This window comes from Mesoplodon mirus (genome assembly GCF_964341445.2).
Source record: "Mesoplodon mirus genome assembly, chromosome: 7".
Lineage (NCBI taxonomy): Eukaryota > Metazoa > Chordata > Mammalia > Artiodactyla > Ziphiidae > Mesoplodon > Mesoplodon mirus.
This window is the reverse complement of record NC_138983.1, coordinates 126,352,515-126,370,576: the sequence shown is the minus strand read 5'-3', so window position 1 is coordinate 126,370,576 and position 18,062 is coordinate 126,352,515. Positions and strand designations below refer to the sequence as shown.

At 54.0% G+C, this 18,062-nt stretch overlaps 1 protein-coding gene across 1 annotated transcript; it reads left to right on the top strand.

The window, feature by feature from the left end:
* Positions 1-2,315: 2,315 nt before the first annotated feature.
* On the top strand, positions 2,316-7,320 carry FXYD2 (FXYD domain containing ion transport regulator 2). Its single transcript, XM_082626379.1, has 6 exons — positions 2,316-2,437; positions 4,413-4,451; positions 4,647-4,721; positions 6,184-6,216; positions 6,377-6,407; positions 6,898-7,320. The coding sequence occupies exons 1-6, from the start codon at positions 2,413-2,415 to the stop codon at positions 6,953-6,955; spliced, it is 261 nt and encodes an 86-aa protein (XP_082482505.1). The 5' UTR covers positions 2,316-2,412; the 3' UTR covers positions 6,956-7,320.
* The last annotated feature ends 10,742 nt before the right edge of the window (positions 7,321-18,062 follow it).

Sequence of the window (18,062 nt, the reverse complement as noted above, 5' to 3'; positions counted from 1 at the left end):
TGAGCTGCAAGAGCTGGGAAGGCAACTTGCGCAACAGCCCCCTTTCTGTCTGTGTGTCCATCTGTCTGTCTGTCCATCTGCAGGAACTCTGAAGCCAGACTGCTGGGTTCAGAGCTTGGTTCCCCCACTTTGTAGCTGCCTAACCTCTGGCAAGTTATTTTACTTCTCTGTACCTCAGTTTCTTCATCTATAAAATGGGGATGATACTAATGCCTTCCTTGCCTCATAGAGTTGCTGTGATGATTAAATGAGTTAATTTTTGTAAAGTGTTTAGAACAGAGCCTTGCATATAGAGTTAAAAATGCAGCTACTGATTTGCTTTCCCTATTTCTCTTGTCTTCTATCATCTCCTATCTATCTACCTATCTATCCATCTATCATCTTCATCATCATCATCACCTATCATCTATCATAGTCATGCATCTATCATCTATCTATCTATCTATCTATCAACTTTCTACCTATTTTTATACTCCAGAAAGAATCCACAGTGGCTTACAAAGATAGACAAAATGTACTAAGATACCAAGATAATGTATAATAAGGAGGTACCAGTGTCTGTGTGGAGGGCCCCAGGAGTTTTGGGAGTACAGCCATGGGGGCTTTCTAGCTCTGGTTTTGTCCCTGACTGGGTGTTTCAGGCAAGTCCCTCAACCTCCCTGCCCTCAGTCTTCCTGGGCTGCCCAGTGGGGATCATGGTGCTGCCCTGGCCACCTTCAGGGTCATTGTGGAGTCAATGACCAGCTCAGTTTCTTTATCTGTGGAATGGAGCAAGCGTGCATTCAGCAGGACAATGCATGCAAGAACTTGACACATGCTCAGCCCCTACCAAATGTTAGCTCTGTTGTATTTCCATGAATATTCATCACTTGGCCCTGAAAGCAGAAGAGCTGAATGGGTGTCTCGGCTCCTGGTCTGCAGGCCGTGACATTTCCCCTTTCCATCTCACCCTCATGTTCATTTTGCTGGAAGGTGGTTGGCTTTTCTGGGTCTGACAGTGTATGACAGTAACAATAATGACACTTACTGTGTACCAGGCCCCCTGCCACACCCTTTACCACATTATCTCACTTTCTCCTCATCACAACCCATTCTACGGATGAGGAGACTGAGGCACACAGAGGTTAAGTAACTTGACAGAGGCCATATACTTAGCAAGTGGAGGAGCCAGGAAATGCACTCAAACCTTGATCCCCTGCCACTGCTCCAGGAAGATTAATAGATGGAGTCCTTTTGAAGGACTAACCCACCCCTGATGGACACTGACTGCTGACCTTGGCCCTTTGGCTACAATTGAGCATCAGCCTCTTCTGGAAGCCAATTCGATTGATTAGAACTCAGCCAGGAATATGAGCATCCATGGAGTACCCAGTGCTGCGGTCCCCAAAGTGAGTGGGGCCACAGTAGAGGGGGGAGGAGGCCTTGGAAGTGTGGGAAATTTCCTGATTCCTAAAGCTGAGGGTGTGGCTCTCAGTCTCCACCTTGCCTCTCACCGCTCTGTGCCCTTGAGCCAAGGCCCTACCCTCTCTGTGCCTCAGATGCCTCATCTGTAAAATGGGGAAATAACACAAAGTGCAAGGAACTAATAGGAACGTGTTTTGCAAATCATGAAAACAAGGCGCTCTCCCTGTGGCAGGGCTTGGTCCCTCCCGAGGGAGCCTACCGTGTAACAGTGGGAAACTGGCACGGAAGCTGTGCTTCATGGCTGGAGAAGGAAACTGCCAGAGGCTGCAGGAGACGAGGGGTTGGTTAGGGATGACACTGACTGAGGTGTGAGCTGTCAGATGCAGCCTGGGTGGATGAAGAAGGTAACAGAGGAAAGGGCGTTCCCAGGCAGCGAAGGCCTGGAGGTGTGAATGTGCAGGGGGGGCTCAGATGGGCCGTGAGGCAGGAGGGGCCGGGTACCCTGGGACCACCGCAGAGGAGCCTTGAGTGCCAGACAAGACACATCAGCCAAAACAACGATCTCCATAGCGGTGGGTGAGGTGGGCAGCTGCTAGGGTCAGGGGCCTCCATGGGACCCCCGACCTTGCCCCCCAGGCTGTAGTATACACGGAATATATTTCGAAACTCCCACTTCCCCATTGTCACATCCCCAGCCGTGACCTCTCCGGCTGGGGGAAGGACACCACGGCTGATCTGTCCCCCGCACTTCTCTCTGGAAATTTCCTTGGGGAGGGTTTGGAAAGCCGGCCAACTCCTCCCTGCCCCTGCTGCCCCTGCACCTCCTCATGCCTCAGCAGGAGCCCCACTATCCACACCAGGGCCTTTCTTGTGACCAGGGTAAATATTACCTGGCACTGTTAATGTTTAATGTCTCCCCCATCCCTGGCCACCCCACAGCCAGGCACTCTCCCCGAAGCAGAGGCAGCGGGAAGAGGGCAGTGGTACGTGCCCAGTCTGCGGGGGGACATGGCAGGGTTGTCGACAGATGACGGTGAGTGTGTGTGTGTGTGTGAAGCATTAGGTGCCTCGGACCATCTTTGGAGGGTGAGCAGGACCCCACTCTTCCGCCTCCTGGCACCCCTGCCTTCCAAGAGTACCCACCGCCACTGCCTCCTCCCGTGCCAGCCTTCCCGCTAAGAAAATTTGCTTTTAAAAGAGGATCCCACCTTAACTCCAAAGAAATCTAGCTTGAATGGTGGAACCTTGGGTGCCAAGTAGGAGCTGCTGGGGGGTAGGGAGTGGTGAGCTTCTATCTTGACTTTCTGGCATGCATCGGTCCTGGTTCCATGTATCTTTGGGGCTGTCTAAGCTCAGAGCAGGAGGCAGATGGGGGTCAGGCTGGCTGGGGCAGGAGTGGGCCCCTCTGCTCAGCCTTCTCAGGCTGGCTTTGGGGTGAGAGCCCCCAGGTTCACGACACGTGCCCAGAAGTCATCCTGCGAACGAGGGTGATCAGGCCTGGAATCCAGTGGGCCTTCTGTTGTCTGTGGTGGTCTTAGAGCCAGATCTAGAAAAGATGAGGGCTTAGGGTGAGGGCTGGCTCATCCAATGGCTCAAGACGCAGTGGTCAGGTAGGAGACGGGTTCCTGGTATGGTGAGGGGAGCTGTGAGTTTGCTCATGGCTCTGACACTAATGCCCCATGTGACCTTGAACAAGACCTGAACCGAATCTGGGGAGACAACTTCGGAGGCCTTCTTCATGGTGACGGGTGCCTGGGCCCCCCATAGGCTCCCTTGGCCTCAGGCCCTACAGGGCCAGGAGCAGACCCCTTCTAGCCTGTTCTCTCCTGGCCTAGGGCAGGTGTACCGCCAGGACAGCTGGGCTCACCGGGCCCCACGGCCCAGGCACAGTTCAGCACAGCCTGGGAGGTGCCAACTGGTGCGTTCCTTTGACCTTGGGCACTGCTTCCCTAGTGCCAAGAAGGGGCTCAAGTAGGGCAGAAAAAAGGGGCCACCCTAGCCGTGGCAGAAAAGCTCTGGCCAGGTGCCCTCCAGCTGCCCAACAGTGAGTGTGCTCAGTTTACAGGGCCGGAAGCAGAGCCATGATATCTGCTTGGGGCTGGAGACTGGACTGAACCAGTTGGCCTTGAAATGTCTCCTTCCTCCTGACCACGTGACAGGCAGCCCAGCAAACGGGTTAAGCACCTAGATTCTTAACAACCAATTGCCTGGGTTCATTCCCAGCTCGACCCTTTTCTAGCTGTGTGACTGTGAGTGAGTTGCTTTGTCCCTCTGTGCCTCCATCTTCTCATGGATTATATTGGAAGAATATTAATGCCTCATAGGGTTGTTACAATGGTTAAATGAGCTACTGCTTTGTTAGCCTCAGCCTGGCACATGGTAAGCACAATATATTAATGCTTCTGAAATAAATTTGCTTCCTCCTGAGGATAGCAACGTAGGAGAGAAGAATCTAGAAACATGGGTCCAAGACCCAGTTCTGCCTCTAACTTTTATTGGTACTTTAGACAAGTCTTCAAACTGGGCCTCAGTTTCCTCCTTCTGTTCAGTGAATGTTAAGGTTCTATTTATTTATTTATTCATCCATTCACTTCACAAATATTTGCCAAGTACCTTGTAGTTGATTATTTATATGGAGAGAGGTTGCTGGTGAGTCTTATGGGAGATGCCTCTGTTGGCCTTTTCTTACTTTTGTATGAAGCAAGGAGAGGAAGGAACCAGCCCCTACCAGACGTGCCAGAGGCCTCCACAGGCATCGTGGGTCCCTGCTTTGGAGGCACAGTATTTGGTCCCAAGCCGATTGCTGGGAGCCACCTAGGGCAGTGGGGGCAGCGGCATTAGCAGACTCACCAGCCCCTGCTCGTGGATGTCTCTCCACCAGCCTCGCCTGGCCCCCTTGGACCCCTAGGGGTGCTGGGATGGGAAGGATGGGAGTTCCACTGTTTCTGTGGCTGAAACACACCACTGTCGGTGACTCACCCTTCACCCACTTCTGGCTCTCTCCTCAGGTGGCAGCCCCAAGGAGGACGTGGACCCATTCTCCTATGGTGAGCCTGGTGGGGCCCCTCCTCCGCACCCTTCCTGAGCACCCCCCCCCGCCATGTAACCCTGGTTCCTGGTCTCTCCCAGCCCTGGGTTATGCGTCCCCCACCTTTGCCAGTTACTGTAGGGCTGCTGCCAGGTTGGCTGCAGGGAGGGGTCTGGGATCACTCATTCCACTTCCTTGCCCTCTCCTCCCTCAGACTATGAGACTGTCCGCAACGGGGGCCTGATCTTCGCTGCCCTGGCCTTCATCGTGGGGCTTATCATCATCCTCAGTAAGTGAGGCCTTCGTGTGGGAAGTGGGGTGCTGCTGGGGACACATCTCAAAGCCACTGAGCGCACTGGCTTCCCAGGTGTGGGGGGGAGAGCCCTCTCGCCCCCTTCCCAGATCCCGGAAGGGGGAAGTGAGTTTCTAGGATCCCCTCCCCTCCCCCACGCAGGATGTGGAAACGGAGGGCCACCTTGATGAAAAGAGGAGTCTTGGATGCCCCACTGCTTGGTCCTCAGACCACCCAGGAGGTTCCTTCTTCCTCCAGTGCGCGCTCCAGTGGATGCTGGGGGGAAGGCTGTGGAGATGGGAGAGCTGGCTTTCAGCGGCCCTGGGAAGCTCCAGTGCACGTGCAGCCAGGCGAAGGGAGGGAACCAGCCTCCACTGGACACCCCCTCCCCCAGATCTGGACGCTTTCTTGGCTTGAGCTACATCTCGGCCCATTTAATCTTCTTGGCAACACTGAGGGATGGCCACCAATGTCACCATTTTGCAGATGAAAAACCAGACCCACCCTGAGAGGTGCAGCAAGCTGCCTGAGGTTCCATAGCTGAATAGGAAGCGGAGCGGGTTCAGCCGCAACCACCTCCCCCAACCCCCTGCCTGCTGCCAGAAGGCAACCGTGCCTGGCAGCCAGAGGCCTTAGGCACCCCTGTTAGTTTACCATGGATCCCCTACTCTCTGGGCCTCAGTTTGCTCATCTGTTAAATGGGGATGATCCCACTTGCTTCAGAAGGTTAGGGCTGGCAGCCAAAGACACAGCAGCCAAGAAAGCACTCAGAAGGATCCAGCATAGGCATGGGATGTTCTAGGGGAGAAAAGGGTCCTGGCTCCAGCTCCAGCCCCAGCAGGCACACAGCAGGAGCTTAATAAATGCTCGTGGACTTGTTCAGGTGCAACCAGAAGAAACATATACAGAAACACACAAATGAAAAGAAGAGAGAGAATGTAGCAGATATACCTCTGTGTCCTGGGATTCTAACACATCCATGGGTGGTGCCCCACCTCCTGACGGCTGCACTTTGCAGACGTGGCCAGTCTCCCCGATTCCCCTGGAGGCTCCCTGGTGGCAGTGTTGAGCACGTAGGAGGTGGAAGGCAGATGGACAGGAGCAGGGGTCTTGGCTCTGGACTTCCTGCCATTCTTCTCCAAGAGCTTCTTGAGCAGCTTCTGCATGCCCAGCACCACGCAGGGGGCACCACAATGGCCCAGGCTCGGCACCACTCTCAGTGCACTCACAGTCCCCCACGGAGTCACTGCAGTGAATATTTGTTGACTGACCAATTGACTGACTTGGGCTTCTGAATGCTTATGGTGCAGCCCTATATAGAGAGACAGTCAACTGTGGCCTCCAAGGCAGACACCAAGCGGTACAGGCAGGTGGGAGGGAGGAGGGAATACAGAGCCGAGTCCTCCAGGGCAGAGAGGGTCTTCTTGGAAAACTAACCTCCTGTCTCTCTTTAAGGCAGACGATTCCGCTGCGGGGGCAGGAAGAAGCACCGGTGCGTGCCTGCCTGGGTGACTGATGGGGTGGGCGGGGCAGGGGTGGGAGGAGCATGTGGAGGAGTTTGGTCACTGAGGCCTGTGAGGAGGGTCTACAACTTCGGGGACCCCTGAACCCACCGCCCCCCCAACTTACCTGTCTGCTTCCCTCCATCCCAGGCAAGTTCACGAAGATGAGCTGTAACGAGAGGTAGGTTTGCGAGGGGCGGGCAAGGGGGGTGGCCGGGGATGGCTGTGGATAATAAGGAAGAGGTGGGGACGAGCTGGGAAGGACGTCAGGGTCTTTCATCCATCAGCCAGGCGTCTGTCACCCTCATGTGTTTTTTTTATTACGCGGGCCTCTCACTGCTGTGGCCTCTCCCATTGCGGAGCACAGGCTCCGGACGCGCAGGCTCAGCGGCCACGGCTCACGGGCCCAGCCGCTCCGCGGCATGTGGGATCTTCCCGGACCGGGGCACGAACCCGTGTCCCCTGCATCGGCAGGCGGACTCTCAACCACTGCGCCACCAGGGAAGCCCCTTCTCATGTGTTTTTTAAACGATGGCCAAGTGCCTGGCGTGGCGTGTGTAGCCAAGGGAGGCTGCCGAGGCATGCCAGGGAGAGGTAAGATGAATAAGGAATGAAAGGAGAGTCCCGACCTCTCCCCACTCACCGCCCCAATCCTGTCTTTGTCTTTGCAGAGCCAGCCGTGTCCACCATGGCACCGGGGCTGCTTGGGAAGCCCTCCCTGAGCTATAGGTCTTTGTCCCCGGAACTGCCAGGCCCGCGGGCTGAAAGAAGCCCCGGGTTCCGCATGACCCCGTGCTGATAATAAAGCCGGCCTCAGAGACGGCTCCTTCCCTGGCCTGCCTCCCTCCCTCCTTCTCTCCTGTAACTGCCACCATCCGCTCCTCCAGGTCGGAGTCCATACAGCCCGGTCCCTTGTTTTTCAATTATTCGCTCAGGCGCCCATGCCTACTTAAGCAAGAAGTTCAGTACCATCCCCTCTAGGACTTTCCTAGCGATGCCAAGGACCCCAGGGACGGAGGGCTCAGCCTGCCTTCCAAATGCCAGGCAGAGAGAAAGCCGGGAAGGCGAAGGTCACAGGTTCAAAGCCGCTAGGTCTGTTGGAGCTGCCTGATCATCGGCCCAGGCCCTGGGTGGGGCTGTTGGAGCTCTCCAGTGGGAGAAGCTGCAGCCATGCCCTGGGCTGCCACAGATGTAGCTGTTTGTGGCCATATTATGTGCTCTGCCGTTTCCCCAGGTGCACCAATGTGCCAGGGTGGGTGGGTCTAGGGGTCCGGGCGGGGGCCTCAGCACACGCTCTCTTCCTATCCCCTTCCTGACCCTGGTGCTAAGCTCCGGCCACCCCTTTTCCGCTCGTGGGGCCAGGGGGCCTCAGCTGGACCTAACCTCATCCACCTATTTGGGTGCTGACTTGGTTAACCCCAGGGCCAGGGGCCAGAAAGTGGACGGTGAGGGTGGGCCCCTTGTTAGCCGTTTTCTCCAGCCCACTGTCCACTCTGGCAGGCACTCACCCAGGACAACTTCAACCCAGGATGGTGTCAGGCTGGCCCTGCTGCCAGTGCCTGCCTTCCTGATGCCTGTGGCCCCCTGGCAACCCAGCACGCTGCTCCCCTCGGGCAGTTTCTGCCCCCCCGGAGGGAGCCCCTCTTCCCTCTCTCCCTTCCCTGCAGAGGCCTCTGTGAGAGGCTGGATGGGATGGTGGGATCATGGCACCACCTAGTGTCCAGTTTACTCATCTGGGTTTGGGAGCAGCCAGGGAAGGAGGCGGGACTGGCCTGGGAACCCAAGACAGCAGCAAGTTAGCAGAGCTTAAAACGAACAGGGAGGGCGTGTTGGAGGAACAGAGGCAGGGTAGGCAGCATTCTGCTTGAGAATTGAGCTCTTGTCTTAATCCACCACTGCCTGGACCACCAACCCTCACAGACTCACAGAATGCTTGAGCACTAAAGGCCCCTAAAGAGCAAAATAAACAATCCTCAATTTTCAGCAAGGGAAACTGAGGTCCCGAGAAAGGCAGTGACTTGTCCAGGTGACACTGCCAGCCTGTGTCGGAGCCAGAGCTACAACCCAGGTCTCTGGCCCCCCCATTTCAGAGTCTTTCTCACTGACCCCGTGGGTTGGGAGGAGAAGCTCCAGGGAGACACAGAGGGGAAAGCCTGATTCTTACAAGTCAGAGCCAAGGTCTTTGTGACACCCTGCTCCGAAGGTGGGCTCACCCATGACAAATAAATCCTGAGAGGCCAAACCCTTAAATAGAATTCAGTATTTCCATACACAAGACACTGGAGCCATCCACGACAGTGGGAGAAAGGAACAGGAATGGGGCAGGTCCAGCCAGTGGGGCTTTCGGGAGGAGGGGGGCTCCTGAAGTTTCTTGGATGTAGCAGCAAGGTGAACGTGAAGAGGGGTATTCCAGGCCTGCGGCCTGCCTGAGGAGAAGTAAGCACCTTGGAGAGGAGTCACATTTCTAGAAGGTTCCATACACAGGCCCTGAGCTGCCAACACAGAGGGCAATTCCAGCTGCTTTGGAGGGAAATGGTCCTGAGTGAGTCATTTCGGCCTCTGCCCCTGCTGCAAGCCCTCTGCCCTTGTGAACCGTGAGGCTCCACCGGGTTCCAGACTGTCACCCTGCAGAGCCTGGGGTGCTGTTCAAAGCACTAGCTACCCAGCATCCCCTCCAGAACTATCAAATATTAACCTTGGGGTGGGCCCATGCCAGGTGATGCTTAACCAGCTCCCAGGAGAGCAGCCAGTGCTGGAAACCACAGATTCAGGTGACATTCAGAGCCCTCATCAACACTTTCCCTTCCCACCCCATTAAGGTCACGTGGACTGGGAGCTACTGAACTTTCACTTCACTTTGGGTTTTTCCACAATTCATACACAGATTAAGTCACAAATAACAACCAAGGCTGGGAAGTGATTGAATGAATTAACTTTTAATCACACAGCAGCAACGAAAGCAGCCTTAGTCTGAGGGGATGCAATTCCCTTTGTCACCACCAGAAGGCGCATGTGTCTTACTCCAAATCCCTTTCAAACAGGCTTTCAACTCAGTCTAAGGGCTGGTGGAACCTTTGCTGGGAGGAGGGGGCTCCCGGTCTGCCAGGGGCTCTGGTTTCCCAGGAAAGCCCTGAGCTCTTCTCATTCTGTCTGCACAGCCCTCAGGTGTATCACTTGCCCTGCTCTGGGATAATTCTTGGCTGTGGGATCTCGAGCCCTCCTCACTCCTCCTGGACGGGAGAGACCCTCTGTGATCTGCTCATCTTCCTCGCCTTAGGGTGATCATGAGACCTTCACCCACATAGTTTGAGTTAACGTCATGAGCAGGACCCAGAGAGAGGTGGGCAAGGAGAGGGCGGCCCCAAGACCACCCCCCCGCAGCAACCCCACTGGTCCTATCTCTCCCAAGGGAGTGGGTGCGCTGAGCTGAAGAGGGGCGCAGGGCAGAGGGGGGTGCTGAGCCTTCCCCCAGACCCTCCTCCCGCTCATCCCTGCTGGAGAGATTAATGGCCTCCCTGTTGACCCGCGGCCCCAGGCAGCTGAGGTCTGAACTGCAATTCAGCAGGGCCTCCGGGCAGCAGTGACCCGCTCCTTGCCAGGCGTTCGTTCTTCATCGTCCTCCTGACAAACACTCGGCCAGGGGAGATCAGAGGCCAATGCCGTGGCCGCCCAGCCTTGTCCTGTCGTCGCAGTGAGTCTCTGGCTGGGAAGATGGATCGGGCCTGGGCCTTGGAGCCGGGACCACAGCAGTTCCACTGCAGGGCCTTGGGAGGGCAGCGCGGAGCCCGGGGCTGGGCTGGGAGAGCCAGCGTGGCGCCCGAGTGAGCCAGACTTAGAAGAAACCCTCCCCTTGGCCTTGGTGTCCCCCTCCCACACTGGGGACACTCAATGTCGTCTGCAGTTGAGTGACTGAGGGCTTGGGAAGAAATCCTGTTTAGAACTTGGGACTTTGGTGCCCATGACCTCAGCTTGACACTGGGGGCTGGGAGGACCTAAGGAGGTGGCCGCAGAAACCAGAGCAAGGGGTTTTCCCAGGTATGGAAGGGCCTCCTACCTGAAAGGCACTCGAGCCCGCTGCATGTGGGGTGGTGGCTCCCCAGGCTCTGATTCAGCAGCTTATCTGGGAAGCTTATTAGGCTGCCTGCCCTGAACCTGCGTGATCCCCCAAGCCCCCTCCCCAGGCCCTGGGGAGCTCCTGGCTGCAAGCCCTCTGCCCTGAGGTGAGGTGGCGGGGTGGGTGTAGGAGAGGCACAGCTCCAGGCGGGGGCAGCAGCTCTAGGCCCCGGAACCTCGCCTGCAGCTCAGTGCCGTCCGTGCTGCAGACGGTAGGGAACTGGCCTCACTGCCAGCTCTGCCTTCAGCCCACTGTGTGACCGTGAGACGGCCCTCGGCTGCCTCTGGACTTGGCTTTGGGAAAAGCAAACACAAGACAAAGATTCCAGGCGTTGGCTTCAAAGTCAAGCGGTTCTGGGAAGGGATAAGTGGGGACCTGTAGCTGGTCCCCTTGTTACCTCCTGCCCCCAGAAGAGCAGCGCTCAGGGAGGCTGGGTGTGCGCGTGCGCGCACGCACGCACACGCACGCACGCACACGCACACACACAAATATACACTCACTCCCTCCTAGTAGTTAAAACAGAGGCGCCCAGCAAGTAATGAAGGCAGACAAAAAGACACACTTGACAAAGCAAAGGAGATGAGGCTGGCCTGGCCCAGAGCCAGGAGCATGTTGAATTCTCTCGTGATCTTTGTTTCCTGAAAGGCCTATCAATCAGTAACACAGCTGTGCCAACCCAGCCTGCACGGGAGCTGAGTGCCCACCACCCCTGCCAAAGTAAGTAATATTTCAGGTCTCGTGTCCGTGGGCCATCTGCTCCTGACGCAGTGACTCACATCATCCAGGAGTGGGCTCAGCCCTTGGACGCCCCCCTCCCAGGGGACCTGCTGGGGCCCCCATAACTCCTGGCATTCTGACCATCCTTTTATGTCTGTCTGCACGGCCTACAAGCCACATGAGGGTGCGGGTGGCGTCTGATGGTTTACCCACCAATCCCCAGTGCCTCGCCCATCCGAGTATGTGCTCAATAAATGTTTGTTGTTGACTGAGCACATGACTGGCTGACCAGAGGAATGAATGAGTGATCACCCACAGCTGGACCTACCACTTCGCTGCTTCTCAGAGGGCAGGGAGAGCTGCTGGGTGTTGCAGTCTGGGCAGGTGGCTGGGTAGTGTGTCTGCTGGGTGGCGCTCGTGGAGTGTGGACGGGGAGGGGGCTACCAGGGGCCTGTCCCAGTGACAGCCGGCGTTTTGCCCCTGGCATCACAGTTAAGATCAGAGGCTTTGGAATCAGCCGGCCCAGATGTGAGCCCTGGCTTGGCCAGCTGTGGACTATGGGACTGTGGGCAAGTCCCCCCCTGAGCCTCAGTTTCCCGAAATGGAGAAACAATGTCTGACTCGTGTAGTTCCTGCTTCTGACTAGTCCTAGGTGACCAGTAGCTGCTGTGATTACTTTCTCGAATGTTCTCCCAGTGCTGACACTGGATGCTGCTATCTTTCCCTGGACCCCTGCAGGCATCCCAGCCCTTGACCATAATGTTTTACCGTCCAGTGCATTCTTCTCAGGACACTGTTCACGGCCAGGAGGCAGGGGCTCCTGAGTCCACCCTCAGCCCCAGACCCTCCTCCGCACCCTTTGGGCCACAGTGGGGACTTGGCCTGGCCCATCCTGGGAGGCCCCGCCCCCTGGGCCCTCTGCCAGCTTGGCCATGGGCTCCCCTGCTCCCTTGAGACCAGTGGAGGGTGGTCTATGGCTGCTGTGCTGGGACCAGGAAGGGTCTGTGGAAAAGCTTTCTGTGTGTGTGTTGGGTGTGCGAGAGATTGTGTGTGAGTGTCCGTGTACGTGTATGTGCATTTGTGCGTGTGTGTGTTGGAATGGGGGAAGAGCCAGACAGACAAGGTGGTAGGGTGACTGCATGGAGGATGCAAGAGGCTGGGCCCAGCGTCTGGAGGCCAGGGGAATGGGCAGCTCCACTCTGCCGGCCCCTCTCTGGACCTCGGCCCCCTCAGCTGAGAATGGGGGCTGGGTCAGAGGTCATTGTCTGTTGCTCCCAGTGATTCTTAGAGGACACACAGACACATGGACAAAGCTGGGGCAGGGAGTGAGCCCAGACCCCAGCTTCACTGTGACACATGGCCTGGGGTGAGGGGCAGCGTGTGTGGTGGAGAATCTGAGCCTGCGGTACCCCCATCCCGTCCGGTGATGCTAGGGGAGGCAGATAACCAGATTCCCTGTGCAGAGACCTGGGAATGGAGGCATCTGCAGGGGACCGGAGACTACAGGGTGCAGGCAGTGGGATGTCCCCTCTGGAGGGCAGAGCCAGGGCCCAGGCAGAGGGAGGGGGGCTCCTGGGCTTTTAAACTGCCCTCTCCAGGGAGTTTTGGAAGACTCATTCTCTTCTAGATCTGATGTTTTTCCTCCCCTCAAACCACGCAGTGAAAACAAGCAAAAGCAGGAATAGTGCAGTGGAAGAGGCATTGGAGGTGGGGCAACACAGACTTGGGTTTGGAGCTTGGCTCTGCCACTGACTAGCTGGGCAGCAGCGGGCAAGTCCCTTAGCGTCTCTGAACCTCAATTTCCTCATCTGTAAAATGGGGATCACAATGCCCATTAAAGAGACTGAATAAGATCATGTGTGTAAAGAAGATCTGTAAGCCGTAAAGCACTACAGAAATGCAATGTGGATGTTTTAAAGTTTTACGTTCTTTTTTTTAAAATTGAAGTATAGTTGATTTACAATATTGTGTTAGTTTCAGGTGTATGACAAAGTGATTCAGTTATACATATATGTATATCTATTCTTTTTCAGATCCTTTTCCATTATAGGTTATTACAAGATATTGAATATAGTTCCCTGTCCTATACAGTAGGTCCTTGTTGTTTAATTATTTTATACATAGTAGTGCATATCTGTTAATCCCAAACTCCTGATTTATCCCTCCCCCTTTGGTAACCATAAGTTTGTTTTCTATGTCTGTGAGTCTGTTTCTGTTTTGTAAATAAGCTCATTTGTATCCCTTTTTTAGATTCCACATATAAATGATATCATGATATTTGTCTTTCTCTGTCTGACTTACTTCACATATTATGATAACCTCTAGGTCCATCCATGTTGCTACAAATGGCATTATTTCATTCTTTTTTATGGCTGAGTAATATTCCATTGTATATATATACCACATCTTCTTTATCCATTCATCTGTCGGTGGACATTAAGTTGCTTCCTTGCCTTGGCTATTGTAAATAGTGCTGCTATGAACATTGGGGTACATGTATCTTTTTGAATTAGAGTTTTCATCTTTTCTGGATATATGCCCAGGAGTGGGATTGTTGTATCATATGCAATTCTAGTTTTAATTTTTAAAGGAATTTCCATACTGTTCTCCATAGTGGCTGCACCAATCTACATTCCCACCAACTGTGTAGAAGAGTTTGCAAAGTGGGTTTTAATTGTGGGATGAAACAATGTCAACAATGTCAAGGTTTTCATTGGGTTGGGTGTTTGATTGCATGCTTTTCAGTATACTTCAGCAAAATATATATTGAATATTTAAATATCAAGTATGTGCTGGTCACTGTGTTAGGTATTTTGACAAGCTTGAGTGGAAATTGTTTATGAAACTACAGAACATAAACCCACAGAAGATCCTCTAGTCTGGTATTTCTCAAATGCCAGTCTGAAGACCCATGCTGAGCTGCTTACCTTCAAATTACCTGGAATATGTAGAATACAAATCCCTGCTTCCGTAATCTGGAATCTCTCTTTCTCTCTGTCTCCCTGTCCCCATCGTGAGTGAGCGTGTGTGTGTGTGTGTGCGTGTGTATATGCATTTGATTAGTTGAATTTGGGAACCATTGATCTAGTTCAGTCCTTTGCTGAACAGTGGAATCTGAACCCCAGAGAGGGGAGATGCTCTCAGAGGACAGCATATCACAGGCCAGGGGCTTCGGGAGCACCCGTACCTTTTACACTTTTTCCAGCCAGTCCCAGGTCCCCTCAAAGGCTTGGCTTCTGAGGACGTGCCTCAGCAGAGTGCTAGAATATGGAAGCAGAAGACTTGAGCTGGAGTCCGAGCTCTGCATTTAGTGGCTGCTTAACCTTTAGCAAGTCACTTGCTTCTTGCAGCCTCGATTTCCTCATCTGTAAAATGGAGGTATTGATGCCTGTCTTGCTGTGGGGTCTTCCTGTGAGCATGCTTTGAAGGCTGCACAGCTCCACTTTTTAACTCCGGGTAGAGACAGACCTGACTTTTCTTTATTTATTTTGTGGCTGTGTCAGGTCTTAGTTGCAGTGTGCGGGATCTTTCGTTGCGGTGCACAGGCTTCTCTCTAGCTGTGGCGTGCGGGTTTTTTCCTGTCCAGTTGTGGCGTGCGAGGTCCAGAGTGCGTGTGCTCTGTAGTTTGCGCCACGCGGGCTCTAGGTGAGACGCGTGGGCTCAGTAGTTGTGGCACACGGGCTTAGTTGACCTGCGGCATGTGGGGTTTTAGTTCCCCGACCAGGGATTAAACCCGCATCCCCTGCATTGGGAGGCGGGTTCTTTACCACTGGACCACCAGGGAAGTCCCCAGACCTGACTTTTCTAAGGAGAAATCCCACAGGCTGAACTTTCTTCCACTTCCCCCAGGTGCAACCGGATCTAATATGGAAAGATAATCCTCTCAATGGAGCAGCTGCCGCCCCACTTCACCCCGCCCCTCCCCAAGGTTACAGGTGCTAGTCTTTGGGCGACACCTGCTGGCCAGGTCAGGTACTGCACCCTCCGGTAGCCCAACCACAGTGGGGAAAACTTGTCTCCTTGGCCATTCACAGCCACCGTATGAGGTAGGTGTTATGTTCTCATTTTACAGATGAGGAAAGTGAGTTCATGGGAGGCACAGTGAACCTCTGATTCCAGGTGCTTTGTTCAGCTCCATCTCCTCCCTACCTCTTGCTCTTAGACTGAGCAGAGTGGGGAGCCATTCTCTCCTAGGCAGAAGAGAGCATGCTAAATCACCCTGAGATAGGAACTGGGATCAGAGGAATGGCCAGAGTTGGGGGGCCAGGTCCAGGCTGGTCCGAACTGTTGTCCCTGTGGCAGCAACCCCACCAGGCAGAAGACTTGGTGTTCCCCAGCTCCAGACAAGCTAGACTGATGGCAGGGGCTTCAGCTGCAGTAAGACTGTCTGAGGAGGCTCAGGGAGGCTGTTTGGCCAGACTGCCATGAGCTCGGCTGTTTTGGGCAGTGATTGGCCTGAAGCCCAGCACGTGTGTGTTGGGGGTTGAGGGCGGTGTGCCTGGTCTAAGCTACTTCTCAGTCAGGATGGCATACATTGTAGTGATTGACAGTAAGAATTCAGCCTTATCTTTTAGAGATGCACACTAAAAGATCTATGAATGGATTTATATAATGCATGAGATTTGCTTACAAAAATCCTTGGTGATGCAAAGGGAGGGTGGTAGGGGAATACAGATAAGACAAGATTGCCACGAGTCAACAATTGCTGGCCCTAGAGGATGGGTGCATGGCAGTTCGTTATACTCTTCTCTCTACTTGTGATATGTTTGAAAATTTTCCGTATTAAAACCTTTCTGAAAATGTGACAGCAGAGATACTACCAACCACCACCGACAGCAATAAAGAGAAAGAAAACTCTGCGGTCAGACCACCCAGCCCTGCTCAAGGCTTGGGCATTTGACGCTTACTAGCTGTGTTAATTTCCTCATGTCTCAGTTTCACTATCTGTAAAATGGGGATGATAATAATTATGCCAGCCTTATAGGTTGTTTGGAGGGTTAACTGAGATTATGCATCTAAAGTACTTAGCATAGTGCTGGACCACAGCAGGGTCCAATGATAAAAATCGTTATTAGGAGTCCATGGCTCTGGTTATAATTTGCCAAAAGAAAAAGCTACTTTGGCTGATTCAGACAAACAATTGGCCATTTCGATCAGCTCCAAGTTTCTAACCATGAGTCTTGGAAGGCACAGCCCTGAACCATCTCGTGCCAGGTGCATGGGTATCTCAGATGGGCAGACACACACCACAGAGCCAGGTTCATGAAACCCCCCACAGGGAGGCCCTTCTCCCATCACCTGGTACATCCATTTCCATCCAGCTTTGACTCGTCAGGCTCTTCCCATCACCCAGGCCCACTCACATCCTGCCTTAGTTTTTCCTAACCACTCCTTTCTCTGAGCTTAAGCAGCTGTCTTCACAGACTAATTGAATCTCAGCCCTAGGTGGGATCTTAAAAGTCTTTTAACCCAACCCTGTGGCTACTGAGGATGGAGTGGTGGGCAGGGCTACCCAGTCGATGGGCCGGAGACAGAGGACAACACGACCTGGGCCATGACGGAGTGCAGGCCTGGGATTCAGGAGCCCTGCATCCAAGCGCTGCCGCTGGCCTTCAGGCTGTATGGCCTGGATGTTCTTCAGCTGCACGGCCACCGTTTCCTCCTCTGTGACACAGGGTGCTCCCAATAGATGGCCTCCAGCCCCCTTCCCACTCTGACCTTTAGGCTCAGCATACAGACCTCCGCATGCTGTCCTCTATACGTCTCCTTCCCCACTGAGCACAAGCTCCCCAGGGCAGGGACCTGCCTTAGAGTTTCCAGGGATGCTGGGAGCTCCTTGCATAGGGGCCGGGCACAAACTTGCTGAAAGTGTAAATAAACCGACAACATGTGCTTCCTCTGAGTCGAGGGTGGGCAGTGGCCAGTGAAAGGACAGAGGTTTCAGACCAGGAAAAGTGGGAAACCTTCCCAAATACCTCACACTGTATCCATAACACCCAATAGTGTTTTAAAGGTTCTGGGATGCCCTTACAGTAAAAGAAACCTATTTACCTCTGGTTATTCCAGTGTTTTCCAAACCTATTTGACCAGAACTCACTTTTTGCATATCAACTGTTTCCTTCTCATGAAACTCTTGGGAAATGCAGTATAAAATCTTTTTGCCTTTTCAGCTGGGTTTAAGTACGATCACGTGTGGTAGAGATGCTCCGCTTTCATGCCACGTGGTCTGAAATTGGGCCTCCCGCTCTTCGTGCCTGCATTCTCAGCTGAGTCTGCCCCCGTCACTGGGGCTGAGCTAGGACTTCAGGGGTCGTTGAGAGTCTTAGCCGGTGTGTGTAAGCGATGCCATTTGACCCAGGCAGCATTTCCTGTCCCAGCGGTCAACAAGCAATGTGTCTAATCATGCATCCCACCCTGACCCCGTCCCCAAGAATCCACATCAGGGTCACAGGTCAGCAGCAGTTCATGGGAAAGAGGGCCAGCTTTACTGGCGTGTTGGCCCCCAAAAGCCAATCAAATACTGAGCCACAGAGAAAGTCGAATACCTACCAAGGGGGTGACAGTTCCTGTTCTCAGAGCTGTTCAGATCTCATCTGGAGTGTTGGGGCCATTCTGCTTTTAAGAGAGATGTTGTTAAAGTTAAATATGTGCAAAAGGGGAAACGAGGAGAGGGAAGGGTCTGGAAATTATGTTGGAAACGGAGAGGTTGACAGAGCTGCGATATTTAGCCTGGCAAAAGGAAGGCTTGTAGGAGGGCGGCGCTATGGTGGCTGTTCTAAGATATTTGAAAAGCTGTCATCTGGCGGGGCCCGTGAACTCCAGCGGGCTAAGGCAGGTTGGGCTCCGTAAAGAAAAGTGTGCATGATCACAGAGGGTCAAATTAGGATGAACTCCGTGTGGGGAGGGAGCCCCTCATCCCTGGCAGCATTTAACCAGGGACTGTTAGCACCTATCTGGTGGGGTGGAGAAAGCTGGGGGGTGTGAGGTGGGGCCGGTCAGGTGGGC